The 16,410-nt window shown below is 33.6% G+C and overlaps 1 protein-coding gene across 4 annotated transcripts in view; it reads left to right on the top strand.

Annotated features, from left to right (window-relative positions):
- TEX10 (testis expressed 10) overlaps positions 1–16,410 on the top strand; it is a 61,792-nt gene that overhangs the window by 13,738 nt on the left and 31,644 nt on the right. For all 4 annotated transcript variants that reach the window (XM_001364362.5, XM_056805898.1, XM_016424087.2 and 1 more), the window contains exons 5-7: positions 6,926–7,038; positions 9,226–9,461; positions 16,072–16,207. In XM_001364362.5, the coding sequence (XP_001364399.1) occupies positions 6,926–7,038; positions 9,226–9,461; positions 16,072–16,207 (485 nt within the window). The remainder of the gene's footprint in view (positions 1–6,925; positions 7,039–9,225; positions 9,462–16,071; positions 16,208–16,410) is intronic.

The following is a 16,410-nucleotide window of genomic DNA, read 5'->3' on the forward strand; positions in this document are numbered from 1 at the left end:
ATTAAGTGAAAGGTAGTTTTTCTGATTGAAGATAATCTGGTCATGGAAGTTTTTCTGCTATAGTTATAGAAACAGTCTATGTAGTTCTTGCCTCTGCTTCTAAGTTGAATGGTGCTTGGGGGAAAAACAATGAGATTAAACTGATGAGGAATTTAGTTGTAAACTGTCAGAGGGTAGATAAAGGAGAGTGACTTTTAAAGTTAAAGCATCTATAGGTGGCAGCAGAGAATGCAGGTAAGACTTTGACCTTGGTCTAAAGCCCAGGAGCTATGCATATGTCCTGGGAAGGACTTTTTATTACAAAATGAAATGTGGGGTGACATCTAGTCAACTTGTGGATTGTACCCTTGCTAGATTCAAGTTACAGTTGACAGTTCTTAAGCATGAGTGTGAGGTATCTTTAAAGTGTACCTTTTCTTTAAGGTGTAACATAAAAATTATGTACTTTTTTTTAGAGGGGTCTTCCTATATTTAGTTATTTTAATAAATTTCTATAGGCATTTTGATGAGATGAGTTATCCACAGCAACCTTGAAGGCTATCTTACCAAATTAGAGCAGTTTTATTTTATAGTGGAAAAATGCATATCCATAGCAACAAAATTACAGCATTGAAAAATTATTTTTTGTTAAGGAATGAAAATTGATTGTTAACTGAGTCTGAAATTTAACTCTGAGACTGTGTAAAAGGGAGCTATCTTAATTTCAGGAAAAATACTTAAAGAGGGAAAAAGTCCAACAATGATTAATACCAAAGCACTTAGAAGAAACCTTGACATAGATTATTTTGTAACATAGGTTTATATCAAAGAGGGAGTATGGAAATCTGAAATTGGGAAATTAAACAAAAAAACCATGGAAATACTTTGTGGAAAGGGGCATGGAAAAATCTTATTTCTCAGGCCTCTAAGTTCTCCAGTATGACTTAGGAGGCAATGGCTTTATAGAAATTCCTCTCCCCACTGAGAAAGAAAAACAATCCCTATTTCAAACATACATAGTCAAAACAAAACAAATTCCCACATTGACTATTTTAAGGACATTTCTTTAAATGGCTAGGCCTATTTCCCTTCCCTTTTTATGCTAATATACTTCACTCACGTAATTCATGTAACCTGTTCATTTTACAGATGAGGAAACTCATACCCAGGAAGGTTAAATAATTTACCTAGGGTAACAATAATAGTGGAGGTGGGATTTGAACTTTGGTAATATGATTCTACTGTTCTTTCCTTTAAACCCTGCTATTTCATAAGTTGGATATCCTTATTTCTAAGGGGGGAAAATATATGAAATTATCTGACATACAGAAATCTTTTAGCATATCTTATGCTCTCATTTATGTGGATACTTTATAGTGTTAACAGGTTGCAAATCATGTTCCTTTCCCTGGCATCTCCTACCCCCACTTGTAATTCTCCTAACAATGTATAGATAATATTGATAAACATGATCTGGACTGCCCGACTCTGTGGACTGATCTGATACTCTTGAAATAGAACTGAACCACCTCATTTTAAGGTTATACATTTTTCTAAACAAGTCCTTGTTACTACTTTTCAGGACAACTCTATTAATATACTGCAACCTGATAACCACAATGTCCCATTTTTAAACATTACTTACAACTTTAATTCTTTGTAGATTAGTAGCCCATGATCTGTAATGATAAGCATCACAAGAAAAATATTAAAAATGATGGATCATTTCTTCAAGAAGTTTAGGTTCATAAAAAGTACTGCACAATTTCCTAAATGCAATCCAGCTGTCTTTTGTTCAATTCTATGTTCATTGTTCATCAACAGTGTCTGTCTAAAATATACATACTGTATGTACTAAAAGACCAGTTTTCTGGGTTGTCCATCAAACTGCAGATCTTATCTTTATCCACTTGGTTTTTCTTGTGTGGATAGTTAGGCCCAACTTTTTTGAGTGATTATGGATCTCATTTAGGAAGCTCTGCAAAGCTATGGGGCTTGAGGCTCCTGTTTCCAGATGACATTGTGCTGATTGCAACTGGAGGACCTCAGCATTCAATTTGGACTTTATCCCGGACATCTCCATGGTGGTGGCAAATACCTTTGGTGAGCATATGTCTCCCTCTTTTATGCCTCATGCAGAATTAATCATCAGGGGGTTATCAAGGTTATTTTTTGTTACATCTTTCAAGGAATCTTGTATGGTTTTAATATATTTGGGAGGCAACATGGGAGAGCCTTTTTAGGCAGCATTTTGCTCTACTAAATCAAATTCTTTTTTTTTATGATCAATGAACTAAACAAAATGGGGTCTTGTATTCTCTACATTTTATATTCTGTTATGTCTGTAAAGGTCTTTAGAATATCATTTGCAAGAGTTTGCCTATTTCCTTTTAAAATCTTCATCAAAACATTTCCTCAATGTATACATGGATTATTCTCATAAAGATTCAGTAGACATGGGAATGAATGCATAAAGAGATTGGTAGGTAGTTATTGTTGTTTTCTTGTTTGCCTTTTTTGTTGAGTTAATAGATTTGCAAGGGACTTTGGGGGTTATCTAATTCAGTCCTCTGATTTTGCAAATGAGGAAACCAAGACTTAGAAAACTTAAGTGATTTGCTCAAGGTAACTTAGGTAGTGATAGTTACAGTTTCAAATCGAAGTCTTACCTCTGAATCCAGATTCAGTGCTCAGTGCTATTATTTCTCTTAAACTTTTGATGCCTCCTCACTTTCAAATACATTGAGAATTGATCTCTCCTTCAAAATCTTGTTGCCTCAAGAATGGACCTCTTCTTTGTATACTTGATGGCCCAGTTTCTTTTATTGTCATTTAATGTTATTTCTATTTCTCATGTAACAGTATGATAACTTTGATATTAGAATCCAAAAATGTTGGCCCCCTTGTCAGTGACGGGAAATAGTTTGTTGCATAGATCTTAACACAACTTTTGTGTTTTTCTTGATTCATTGTACTCACATTTGACCCTTAAAGGCTCCTTGATTGATCTGACTTAGTTGGGTATCTCATCAAGAGTTCTGTAAACTTGCTTTACTCTCCACTGCTTCTTGTTTGTGGCTTTATGAAATGATATTCAATCTATTTTACCATACATTCCATAATTTTGCAAATAACTTGATACTCTAAACTGGTGTTGGCTTTTGGCTACCATATTGCTCTGCTTAGCTTGGTAGGTGTAGGATCCTAGGTTCTAGTCTCTTATTCTTCTTTGATTTACATTGGTTAATTTTCTTTAATAAATGGTAATAGTCTGGGTGAATGTGTTATTTTTGTCAATTTCTTTTTTGGGAGGTGTCATCAGCTTGGTTAAATTGGCCAGACTAGTGTTGTCTCAGTTGCATGTTACGTCTTTAAAAAATTCTTCTAGCTTTCCATATATTTAGATTTTTCCTATAATAAATCAGTGGTCTGACTGTACTAGGGCCAAATGATTAGGAAATGACTTTCCTTTACATTATTGCTCATTTCCTGTCAAAATAACTACTTTTGCCTTTTTGAGACAAATATTATTTGACATTAGTCATGTCTAACATCTCACTCTTCTTGATGAAAGTACTTATGATCTGAAGGCCTTTATATAGTCTATTTAAGATTTTTGCTACTTATTTCTTAAACCAAGTTTGAATCAATTTTCTCATATTTTTCTATCATATTCCCCTATTTTTACCATTGCATTGAATTATTGAATTCACCAAGTTTTAAAGTATGTGCTGATTTAATTTGGAGAGTCTTATAACACTCATGAATTAGGATCTTTGATTAAGAATTGGAAGGAGGGTCCTTAGAAGTCATCTGGGCCATCCTCTCATTTTATAAATGGGGAAACTGAGACCCAGAGAGATTGTGACTTGCCTGAGATCATACAGGTAAGACCCAGTATTATAAATCCAAGTCCTTTGTTTGCAAATTTAGCCCTTTCCCCACAATACCTGCCATATTTCCTCCTTCATAGAATTTCCTTACTTGTTTATTCTCTGCAATAGGTGTTGGTGCATAACCTACCAATATCTTTTGAATGGTCTTTTTGAAGGTGCTTTTCCATAAGGGTTAGAATATGAGATAATTTAGTGTTCTGTGAAATGATGCCTTTTTGTGCACCTTTGGTCATGTATTAGAACCAACTCCAACCCCTTTATTTGATTCTCTAAGATGAACTTGTGAGCCGTCCTTCCATTTAACTTTTTTGTTTTCTAGGGTCATTTATAGTGAGATTTTGAAGATTTAAGATTCAGTTCCTCTATTAGAATGTGTGCACTAACTAGTTTATTGGACAAGGATCCCACATTTAAAAGTACCAACAGTTAATTAAATGTTTATAGATGGCCTCTTGATTCTTAGCATCCTCTATTCTTATTTTCCATATTTCTTCTGTCATTGAGTCAGAAGGTGGCTGGACAGACTGTTTTTTTCCCTTGGCCGCTTCTATTAGTATATTTTAAAGAATTTTGTCATCAATTGGTCCAGCTGTTTTTTTTTTAATTGGAAAATTAAATTAAATTAATTAATTTAGAAAAATTTTCTGTGGTTACAAGATTCATGTTCTTTCCCTCTCCTCCTCCCACCCCCCTCCTGTAGCCGATGTGCAATTCTACTGGGTTTTTACATTTGTCATTGATCAAGATCTATTTCCATATTATTGATATTTGCACTAGGGTGATCATTTAGAGTGTACATCCCCAATCATATCCCCATCAACCCATGTGATCAAGAATTGTTTTTCTTCTGTGTTTCTATTCCTGCAGTTCTTACTCTTGAATGTGAATAGTGTTCTTTCTCATAAGTCCCTCTGAATTGTCCTGGATCATTGCATTGCTATTAGTAGAGAAGTCCATTACATTCAACTGTATCACAGTGTATCGTCTCTGAGTATAAGGTTCTCCTGGTTCTGCTCCTCTCACTCTGCATCAATTACTGGAGGTTCCAGTTCACATGGAATTCCTCCACTTTATTATTTCTTTTAGCACAATAGTATTCTATCACCAACATATACCACAATTTGCTCAGTCATTCCCCAATTGGAGGGCATCCCTTCATTTTCCAATTTTTTTGCCACCACAAACAGCAAGGCTATGAATATTTTTGTACAAGTCTTTCCCCGTATTATCTCTTTGGGGTACAAATCCAGCAGTGCTATGGCTGGATCAAGGACAGGTAGTCTTTTAGTGCCTTTTGGGCATAGTTCCAAATTGCCCTCCAGAATGGTTGGATCAATTCACAACTCCACCAGCAATGAATTAATGTAATTGGTCAACCTGTTGATGGTAATTGATCTCTTATATTTAACTCTTGCCATGATTATACTTGCAGCCTTTTCACTTTGGCAGAATATTCTAGATTTTAGACTTTGCTCACATGAGAGCCTATAGTCATTGATGTTGCCACAGTGAGACAATAGAGTTGGACAAAAACTTCTTGTTTTTTCATTTTCTCTAAAAAAGATTTTCATCAATTCCTTTAGATAGGCTTTTCTCCTGACCCCTTACATATAATAGATGGAAAGACTTCAAATAAATAGAAAAACCCTAGAAAAATCAACCTTAGGAAGCTTAAGGGGCTCACTGACTTTGAGTTCAAATTCAGGCAGAAGTTGAGCTTTAGCTCTTTGCCAAGATTGGTTTGCAAACAATTGGGGTCACAAGATCACTACTACACATACATCTTTGAGGAAACTTCACTGAAATAAGCCTGTGGCATTTTTAGCAAATGAAAATTTTTAGTTTTCAACATTTAAAAATACAGTAAACTTACCAAATAGTATTAAATTATAATTTTATAGTTAATTAGTAATTTAGTTAAAATTTGATATGTTTGTGAGTTTTTAAAGTTAAGAATCAGTGAAAAGCATTGTTAATTCTGAAGGCTCATCAATAATTTTGACATTTTTCATTTTGTCCTAGTTTTTAAAAGTGATTGTTTTGACCTCATTGTTTTGACCTCATTGTTTCCTTCATTTGATGCTGTTTTATAAACTACCTATATTTATCTTTATCTGATCATTTCTGTCAGTGACACAAGAATATATTTGAGCACCAGTGCATCTTTAAAGGAAGTCACATTTAAAAAGTGAATCATCATTTTACGTTTTGATAGAAGTGGAAGGGTGTCTATTTGAGAATCCTAGAAATCCTGATTAGTCCAGAATTTTATAGTAGTTCCCATGTGTTTCATAATTACTGTGTCAATAGCTTAGAATCTAAAATTAATTTTTGTCATATCCACTTCCAATGTAAAATTTAACAAATAGGACAGCTTTGAAAGTTACACGTTCAACTTATATAAATAAAAAGAAAAGCAAGCAGTTTATGATAGGGATTCAGTTTCATGTACAATGTGCTTTCTGTTTGACTTTGTATATGGAAATGCTCGTTTTCTTTGGTGTGAAGTTCAGAATAAGAAAAATATTTACTAAATTTGAATTTGGCTGTAAAACAAGTTGTGAGTGACTAATATACTTGACAAAGGTTTTGAGGTGAAAATTGTGAACTATACCAATTCACTGTACTTTTATTTAGATTGTCCTTAGCTAATGTCAGTTGTAGTAATTACAAGTATTTATACCTTGGGGGCAGATAGATGGTGCAAGTGGATAGAGGATGAGACATGGAGTCAGGAAGATCTGCATTGAAGTCTGGCCTCAATCACGTGTGACATTGGGCAAGTAACTTAAGCCCTATTTACTTCAGTTCCTCATCTTTTTTAAAAAAGGGGGGCACACTGGAAATGAAAATGGCAGATTACGCCAGTATATTTGCTAAGAAAACCCCATGGACAAATCCATTGGGTAACATAGAGTCAGACACGACTGAACAACAGTAGGTGAAGAGGAATCTTTAGTTTTAGCTCCTAAGTTTTATCATTTAGACTGTTAAATAATTGATCATAATTTTACTCAGATTTTTCTAATGTTGCATTGTCTTTTTAATAGGAGGTATGGCTTCGAAAGAATTACCTTGTTGATTTTAAGCACCACTTTATGAGTAATTTTCCTTATAACCTACAAGAAATAATGAAACATAAAAGGAAAGAATCAAACAAAAGGTATTGTTTTTCATTATATAGAGCTGAAAAAGGAGTTATGATCTATAACTATTTTTGCATTAGAAAATATGTATGACTCATTATTTGGCTACATATATTTTAATTAGTCACTGTCAATTCTTATTTAAACTAGGACTGATATCCTACTATACACTATATACTACTATATACTACTACTACTACTAAAATCTATTCTTTTTTCATTTTGGGAAATATTTTAAAGTATATCTTCATTTCTAAATATATCCTCTTTCTTTCCGTTCCCTAGAAAGCCATTCCTTATATCAAATAATTTAAAAAAAGAACAAAGTCAGTTGAATAAAACTAACCAAAACGGGAACCTAGACTGACATATGTGCATTGTTTTATACTCATTACCTCCTACTTCTTCAGGGTGAAGCCTATTTTGAGATATCTCTTTCTAAGTCTTGTGAAACAAATATAGTGTTATTGTGTTTGACTTTGGGCAGATTATGTTCTAGATCTCACACTTAAATAGTAGCCAGGTTACTTAAGCTATTTGAGCCTCAGGTTTCTTCCTCTATAAAATAGGAAAACAATATCAGTAAAATTTTGTATAAATAGATGTTATAGTTTGGAAAAAAGAAAGGCAATTTTTCATTGGGGCAAACAAATTTGTCAAGGAAGTATCATACACTAGTTGGGAGATGGTTCTTGACTTAATAATTAAGTTGGGTTACTTCTATTATAGTTCCCAGAGTTGTCCAGGATGTAAAGATTATTCATAACCTCCCGTAAAACAAAATGTTAGACCTAGTAGGGGCTTTAGGAATCAACTAGTTTAATTTTACAGTTAAGGAAATAGGCCTGTAGAAAAGTCTTGTCCAAAGAACACATAGCTGGTAAATGAGGAGTAGGTATCCTTTCCCAAAGAAAAAATGACTTCCTTTGGCTAAAGAAGAAAGATCTAACTAAGCATAATCGGATCTCACCAGAAGCAGAGAACTAGTAATGTTTGTGACCTGGTAAGGCACTAGTTGTGATAATATGACAAAGTAGTACCAACTAACAAATCTCTGTCAAAAAGAGACAGATTTGCCCTTTAGTATTTAAGAACCCCAAAATTATGACTATAAAGAAAAGCATCATGAGTTTAAAATTAGTAATAAAATAGAAATTAATTATACATTTAATGAAGTTAATGAGAATCACAGATAATAAAGTCCTTTTAGAAATGTTGTGTATTTAAGACCCATATTTTCAAAGATTTGTTGAGTAAAACTTCTAAGGAGAATTATTATGATCCTAGTCTTGTGAAATGAGCTTTTTTTTTTCAGTGCTTATATTTATTGCATGTTCTAAATAATAATTATATTACTAAACATTTATACAGTGCTTACTTTGTGCCAGGTACTTTGCTAAGTGCTTTATACTTATCTGATTTGTTCCCCACAATACTCCTGGGAGATAGGTGCTATTATTTTCATTTTATAAAGTTTTATTGCTAACTTTTAAAAATACCCTGGTTGTTCCTGATATCCTCCTTCTCAATTGAATCTCCTCTTTATGTTATCAAATGTATTATTTATTATAATTTATTGTATATATAATTTTTATGTTTATATAATAATTATATGATGTAATATCAAATGAAATAGTACTTGTAAATCTCTTAGCACGGTGCCTGATGAGTAGGCACTTAACAAATGTTTGTCTCTTCTTCTATAGCAAAGAAAAATTTAGGCAAAAATGACCAATGAAACAACTTTTGTTTAACAATGATTTTTAATATAAGAAATATAGTTGATTCTCCAGGATCAAGGACGAAGATTAGCCATTTCTAGTAATTTGAAGTCATTATTACATGGGATTTTGCCTGCTAGATCAATGAACCAACCTTAGATAAATTAAAAGTATAGGCCAATATATATTTTGATATATTTTTATAGTGGTTATATTTTCTTCTTTATTTCTTCCTAGATTTGAACTGGTAGTTAGTTACTTAAAGCATTTCAGATCCTCGCCCCAACCATGACTTGATAATTGGATAAATTTAACAAAATTGATTGCAAGCATTTTTGTACATACTATTGAAATTTACACTTTATAATAAAGGAGATATTCTTCCTAATGTTTTTTAATATAGCAACTCATTAATTGTATTTGAAATGTTAATTATATTACATATAATGTCTTAAAGTTTTTGTTTTATTTTTTTAAATTTAGCAACAAGTATATGACTCCATTAAACAATGTAGATCATCTTTTACTGAATTTAACTTTGTGTGATATCATGGTGTCCCTGGCAAGTACCTCGACGTTGCAGAAGGACTTTGATTGGATAGAAATGATTAGGAAATTTGTGACTGAGAGTTTTGAAGATGGCTACAAGCTAAATAATAAGCAGTTGAACAGATTGCTTGGGGTGACATGGAGATTAATGCAAATACAACCAAATAGAGGTAAATAATATTTCTAAAATTATACCAGCACATAGTTATGAATAAAGTGGTTTTTATTTGTACTCCTTTCCTGTGTCTTTTTGAGTACTTATTTGTCTTTGGGGAAAGATTATCACTACTATTAACGCTATCTGTTTTTATGTGTAATTACCTAACTCTGCTTCTATTTTTTGGTGTTATAAGTTTGTGAAAGGTAGATAAATTAATATTTTTAACTTTTTTTTTAAGCCCATACCTTCTGTCTTGGAGTCAATAAGGCAGAAGAGCAGTAAGGGCTAGGCAATGGGGGTTAAGTGACTTGCCCAGGGTTGCAGAGCTAGGAAGTGTCTGAGGTCAGATTTGAACCAAGGACCTCCCATCTCTAGGCCTGTCTCTCAATCCACTGAGCCACCCAGCTGCCTCAATATTTTTAACTTTTAAAAAATAATTGCTTCTAATTTTAATTCACCAAATGCTTAAGAAATGGCTACTATGTGCGTAATTCCATGCTTTGTATTGGGAATTCAGTGGAAGAAATGATGCAGTCTTCCCTCAGGGAATATGTGTATCTAAAAAGTTCTGAAGATAAGTTAATATGAAACAGTTTGAAGAAAGAGAAGGTACTAACAAATTCGGTAAATGGGAAAGATAATGTATGGGAGGTAGTTTTCTGATTGAACCTTGAAGCAAACTAGGAAACAACTTTGTAGCCCCTGTGTTCCTTACTAGAAAGGCAGAGGGACCCTCTCCACCATGCCTGATAACATTTTTTCACACCCTTTGCCCAGAAGCCCAATGGAGTATGGGGGGTGGGGGGAGGGAGAGGTGGGCAGCTCACAGGTGGCAGAGGTGGAGGGGAGCAGAGTGCTCTGGCCATTCCCCCTCCCCCTCTCTGTGTGCTGTGGACATTCCTTACTTCACCCACCCCTCTGCCCAGCAGTCCAATGGGAGCTTTTTCTCCCTCCCCTGTGTGGGGTAAGGAGGGATAGAAGGGTGTCCAGCACTCAGTGGAGGGAAAGGAGAGCCCTTCAGTATCTCTGAAAGGTTTGCCATCATTGATTTAGACCATAATTCTGAGCTAAAGATCCAGCTTTAATGATGGGAAATCAGAGCTAGAGGTTTCACTATGCCCAACCTGTGACAAATGTACAACAGTTTAAATGTACAACAGTCATTTGATAGTTAATATCAGTGAGTAATAAAACCAAATGTACTTAATAAATTCCAAATAAAGGTTTAAAGACAGGCAGCCCTTATTTGTTCTTGTCTTGGTGATTTAGCACCAATGAAGACTTCTTGTTTGGACATCAGAAGGACTTAAAGATTAAGGCCTCTGTTAAATGTCTCACTCACAGTGCACAGTTCATGATATGTCACAAGTACCATTCAGTTATTGCAGTTTGAAAGTAACAATAAAAATATGAGAATAAGTCTGATTAAATAGTTTGCTAACTGGGTCTAACCCTTTCTAAAATAGTTATAGTTATTTGCTATAAAGGATTATATGTGATGACTTGTTTTATAATCACTGATATAAAAGTAATAAAGGAAATTTTCCTTTTCATTCTTTGCCAACACAAAAAGTGCCACTATAAATATTTTTGTACATATGGGTACTTTTACTTGATCTCTTTGGGGTCTCTTTGGGATCTCTGCTGGTCAAAGGGTATGTACAACTTTGTAGCCCTTTGGATATAATTCAGAATTTCTCTTCAGAATGATTGGTCTAGTTCACAATTCCACCAATGTTTTATTAGCATACCTATTTTTCCTTATCCCTTCTTACCATTTGCCATTTATGATAGGTATGAAGTATTACCTCAAAGTTGTTTCAATTTGCATTTTTCTAATTGATAGTGATTTAGAGCATTTTTTCATATGTCTATAAATAGCTTTGATTTCTTCTGAAAACTGGCTGTTCATATCCCTTAACCATTTGTCAGTTGGGGACAGGCTCTTATTTTTTTTTTTTATAAATTTGACTCAGTTCCCCATATATTTGGGAAATGAGTTCTTTATTAGAAAAACATGGTGTCTAAATGTTAGATATTACTTCATTGTGTATGGTCCCTTTTAGCAAAATGCAATTTCCCTGATTATCTCTTTTAGTTAGAAATCTGTTTCTGCTTTTGCTTTGTGAGATCATGATTACCATCCCTCACTTTTTTACTTCTGCTGAATGAAGCATAATAGATTTTTAACATGTTTTCCAAAGTTATAAGATCCAAACCAGCTTCCTTTCTTCCTTCCCTTTCTCATAGATGGTAAGCAATTTGATCTGGGCCATACATATATTATCTAAAACACACTTCCATATTGGTCATTGTTGTAAGAGCACATTCATACAAAACCCCAAAATAGAAACGTAAATAAACAAATGTGAAAGATAGATAGTATGCTTTGATCTGCAAGAGTGATATAGAGGAAAAAAAGTGATATAGAATTTTTTTATATAATTATAGGTTTGATTTCTTCATTTAAAAATTGCTTGTTCATATCCTTTGACTATTTGTCAATTGGGTCATGTATTCTTATAAATTTGACTTAGTTCTCTATAAATTTGAGAAATGAGACCTTTATCAGAGAAATTTATTATAAATCCCCCCACCCCCCAGTTTTTTGTTTCCCTTTTAATCTTTTTTGGTTTTGTTTGTAAAAAAATGTTTTTAATTTAATATAATCAATGATTCATTTTGCATTTTATAGTGCTCTCTATAACTTCTTAGGTCTTAAATTCTTTCCCTCTCCATAGATCTGCTAGGTAAACTATTCTATATTCCCCTAATTTAGTTAAAGTATCACTCTTTATACCTAATCATACCTATTTTGACTGTATCTTGGTCTAAGGATGAGATATTGCTTTATACCTAATTTCTGCCATTTTGTTTTCCATTTTTCCCAGGAGTTTTTGTTAGTGACCCAAAAGCTGGGGTCTTTGGGTTTATCAAACACAAAGTTGCTACAGTCAATTTATTGTATAGCTAATCTATTCCACTGATCTATCATTCTATTTCTTAGCCAGTACCAGACTGTTTTGATGATTGATACTTTATAGTACAGTTAGAGATCTGGTACTGCAAAGCTAGTTTACTTTTTTTCCCTATTCTCTTGATATTCTCCAGCCTTTTATTTTAAATCTTGCATGTCTTTCTGTTTCAAGTATGTTTTTTGTAAACAGCATGTTGCTGGATTCTGGTTTTGAATCCTTTCTGCTCTCTGTTTTAATTTTATGAGTAGACTTATCCCATTCACATTCAGTCATGATTACTAACTTTTATTTCCTTCCATCCTATTCCTCTCTCTTTATTTTCCTGTCCCTCTTCAAAAGAATGTTTTGCTTCTGTCAAGTGCTTTCTTTCCCTTTAATCATTTCTCTCCCCTTCTCTTATCCTCTTTCACTCCCATTTCCTTATTGAGTAAATTAGATTTTTATACCCATCTGTGTGTGTGTGTTTCTCCCCTTGAACTGGTTTCTATGAGAGCGGGATTCAAGCATTGTCCACCCCTCATCCCCCATTTTCTCCTCCAGTATAAAAGTTCTTCCTTGTGTCTCCTTTTTTTTTTTTTAAGATCACAACATAAATGACTCTCATGCACCCTGTAGACAGGGTACCCTGATAATGATAATGTTCTTAGAGTTAAGTGTATTATTTTTCCATATTAAAATATAAATAGTTTGACTTTATTGAGTTTTGAATGATTACTCTTTCATATTTACATTTTCATGTTTTTATTGAGTCTTGGGTTTAAATGTCAATTTTCTATTTAGCTCTGGTCTTTTTTATCAGGAATGCTTGAAAATTCTCTTATTTCATTTCATATCTATTATTTTCCCTGAAAGATTATATTCAATTTTTCTAGGTAAGTTATTTTTGGCTGTGGGCCTAACTCCTTTTTTCTGGAATATCATTCTATTATATTCTAAATCATCTGTTTCTTTAACATGGAAGCTTGTGTGATCCTGATTGTGGCCCCATGGTCCTTGAATTTTTTTTTAATGTTCACAGCATTTTTTCCTTGACATGGGAGGTCTGTAATTTGGCTATAATTTCTCGGAAGTTTTTATTTTGGGAGCTCTCTTGGGACATAATTGGTAGATTCTTTCAATTTCTATTTTACCCTATTTATCTAAAATGCTGAGGCAGTTTTTCTTGTTAATTTCTTGAAATATAATATATATGTATATAATAAAATTTTTTCCAGAATGTTTAAAATTATCTCTCTTCAATCTATTTTCCAGATCTGTTGTTTTTCCAAGGAGATAGTGTCATTTTCCTCTGTTTTTTTTTTGTTTTGTTTTGTTTCCAGAAATCTCATGGAGCTAATCACTTAAAATTCCCAATTTTAATTGTCTAATGGAAATCATTAGCTTCCAATTTCCCATAAGGAATTTTTAAAAATTAAAGAATTACATTTTTCTTTAGCTTTTCTACCTCTTTTCTGTGTGATCTATTCTGCTTTTGAAGGACTTTTTCAATGAAATTCTGCGTCTCTTTTACCATTAGACCAATTCTGTTTTTTAAGGTATTTTCTTCCATTTTTTTGTACTTCTTCTACCAAGTGGTTAATTCTCTTTTCATATTTCCTTGCATCACTTTTAATTTTCCCAATTTTTCTTTTATTATCCTCAAAATCAGTAATTCTTGGTGGGCTTGAAATCAATTAGCATTTTTCTTTGAGGCTTTCCTTGTAGCTATTTTCGTGTCATCTCCTGCATTTATGCCTTTGTCTTCTGCCACTTGTTACTAATAAAAATTAATCTTGGAGATTTCATGCTAAATTTGTATTAGTAAAGAGAAAGAAATAGAGAAATAAGGTTTCCAGCTTTTCTAATTTAAAGTAAATCAGGTCCTGGATTCCAGCCTGGCATGGTCTCTACCATGTTGCCCACTTGCCAGAGATACTACAACAGTAGCAGCCAACACCTTCTGGATTCCAGAAACAGTAAGAAGGGGGTCAGAAAAAGATTGCAGAGGACCCTTTCCTAGCACTGGATTTAGTTAGTGCTGATTGGCAAAACTACTTCCTATTCACAGTTCTGGGATGCAGAACTTCCAGAGCAGAGCCAAAATCTTCTGGCCAATCATAAGGGAGCAGGATTCCTATATACAGTTCTAGGACCAAAAAAGGCACTACTGTTTGGGGCTGCAGGAATATAGGGGCCCCTTCTGGGTAAACATGAGAGCATAGACCAAGAAAGAAGTGATGAGACCTTTCCCCATAACATTATTATTTGGAAATGTCAAAAATTTGCACACACCTAGAACTAAGGCTGAAAATATTAGCCCCCCAAAGCCTGAAACTTGGGATAATATCTCCTCACTTTCAAAGGAACTGCCACTAAGACCCTCTGCAGAGTTGGTTGGGCTCTGAATTGTGCATACCCCCCCCCCCCCCCCCCCATTCCTACACCCATGGTATCTAATATAGAAAGCTTTTTTTTCCCTTCAGGATTAAGTCTTTATGTGTGATACAGTAAAAACTCCATGATACAGAATTAAGATACTTTTTTTTTAAACCTGCAATACAGTGAAGTTGTGATAAGTGAACTATAATATAGTGAGGGACAACTGTATATAGTAATTAAAATAATTAAAATTATGTTAGTATATATTTTAATACTAAAATTGAGGATTTGGACAGAAAAGTGGGTGATTATAATTGTTCTGGGCCTGACCTTTTGGAGTGGGGGTAGACTGCAGGATCTGTTTAAAGTGGGTTGGCATATAGGTAGTGTGCAAATTTTCAGACTTGCATTGTCAGTAGAGGAATAAAAAAACCATGGAGACTTAACTGTATTATGTATCCAATCTCTATATCTTCTTATAGGAGACCAGAGCTGGGGTGGAGAAAAGCCAGTGAGAATACAGTTTTTTTTAAAAATTTCTATTTTTAAAACCCTTACCTTCCGTCTTGGAGTCCAAGGCAGAAGAGTGGTAAGGGCTAGGCAATGGGGATCAAGTGACTTGCCCAGGGTCCCACAGCTGGGAAGTGTCTGAGGCTGGATTTGAACCTAGGACCTCCTGTCTCTAGGCCTGGCTCTCCATCCACTGAGCAACCCAGCTGCCCCTGAGAATACAGTTTTATTACCTGCTAATATTTTGTTTGAACCACCTGTTTTGGGAGAAAGTTTTCTATATTTTGGCTATATTATCCATATTTGTGTATTAACTAGTGATCATTTTCTAATTTCTTCCTCCATTGTATTTGGATTTATATTTCACTCAGAAGAAATCTTTTTATTTATTTAAAAAAAATACATATTCCTTATTCCTTGTTAAATTCCAAACTTCTGCTATCCATACCTAGGCTTTGTATCACTTGACAATTGCTTGAAACAGCTGGTATCATCTTAATTGTCTCTATTGTTTTGTCACTTTTCTATCAGAGAGAGCTAATGTATCTCTTTAGTTATTGTTTTCCAATTAGACCAATTTAAATCATTTTTGTAGACCATTCAGTGAACTGGATTTCCTACAATATTGATAATTAATAAAATTTTATGATCATGAGTTTGCTATAATAAATCTTTTTCTAAAGATGATAAAGACTGGTCAAGTAATTATGATGACTAGTGTTCATAGTTTAATTTGTATAAAATTTGTTATAGTTTTATTTTTTTCCCTTCTAGTGTCAACAGAGGTGCTAATCAGGGCAGTTTATACACTTTATCAACAGAAGAATCTTCTTGTTTCTGTCCGTTCTTCACTTCTGAACTTCTTTAGTAGCATTTATCAGAAAGAAGAAATGGGTCCTCACAAAATCAAGTAAGAAAGGATTTTAATTTGTTAATTTTTTCATCCTAGATATAACTTTCCTATGGTGATAGTTCTTTTCAACATGTACTGTAGTTCAATTAAATGATTGCATAAAACAGCATATTTCCTGATTAGTGAATAAAACTTTTGAAAGAAAATGAAAAAGCATATATTAAGCACTTATTGTATATTAAGCACAAAATGCAAATAGA

This window comes from Monodelphis domestica, chromosome 7 (assembly GCF_027887165.1).
Source record: "Monodelphis domestica isolate mMonDom1 chromosome 7, mMonDom1.pri, whole genome shotgun sequence".
Taxonomy (NCBI): domain Eukaryota; kingdom Metazoa; phylum Chordata; class Mammalia; order Didelphimorphia; family Didelphidae; genus Monodelphis; species Monodelphis domestica.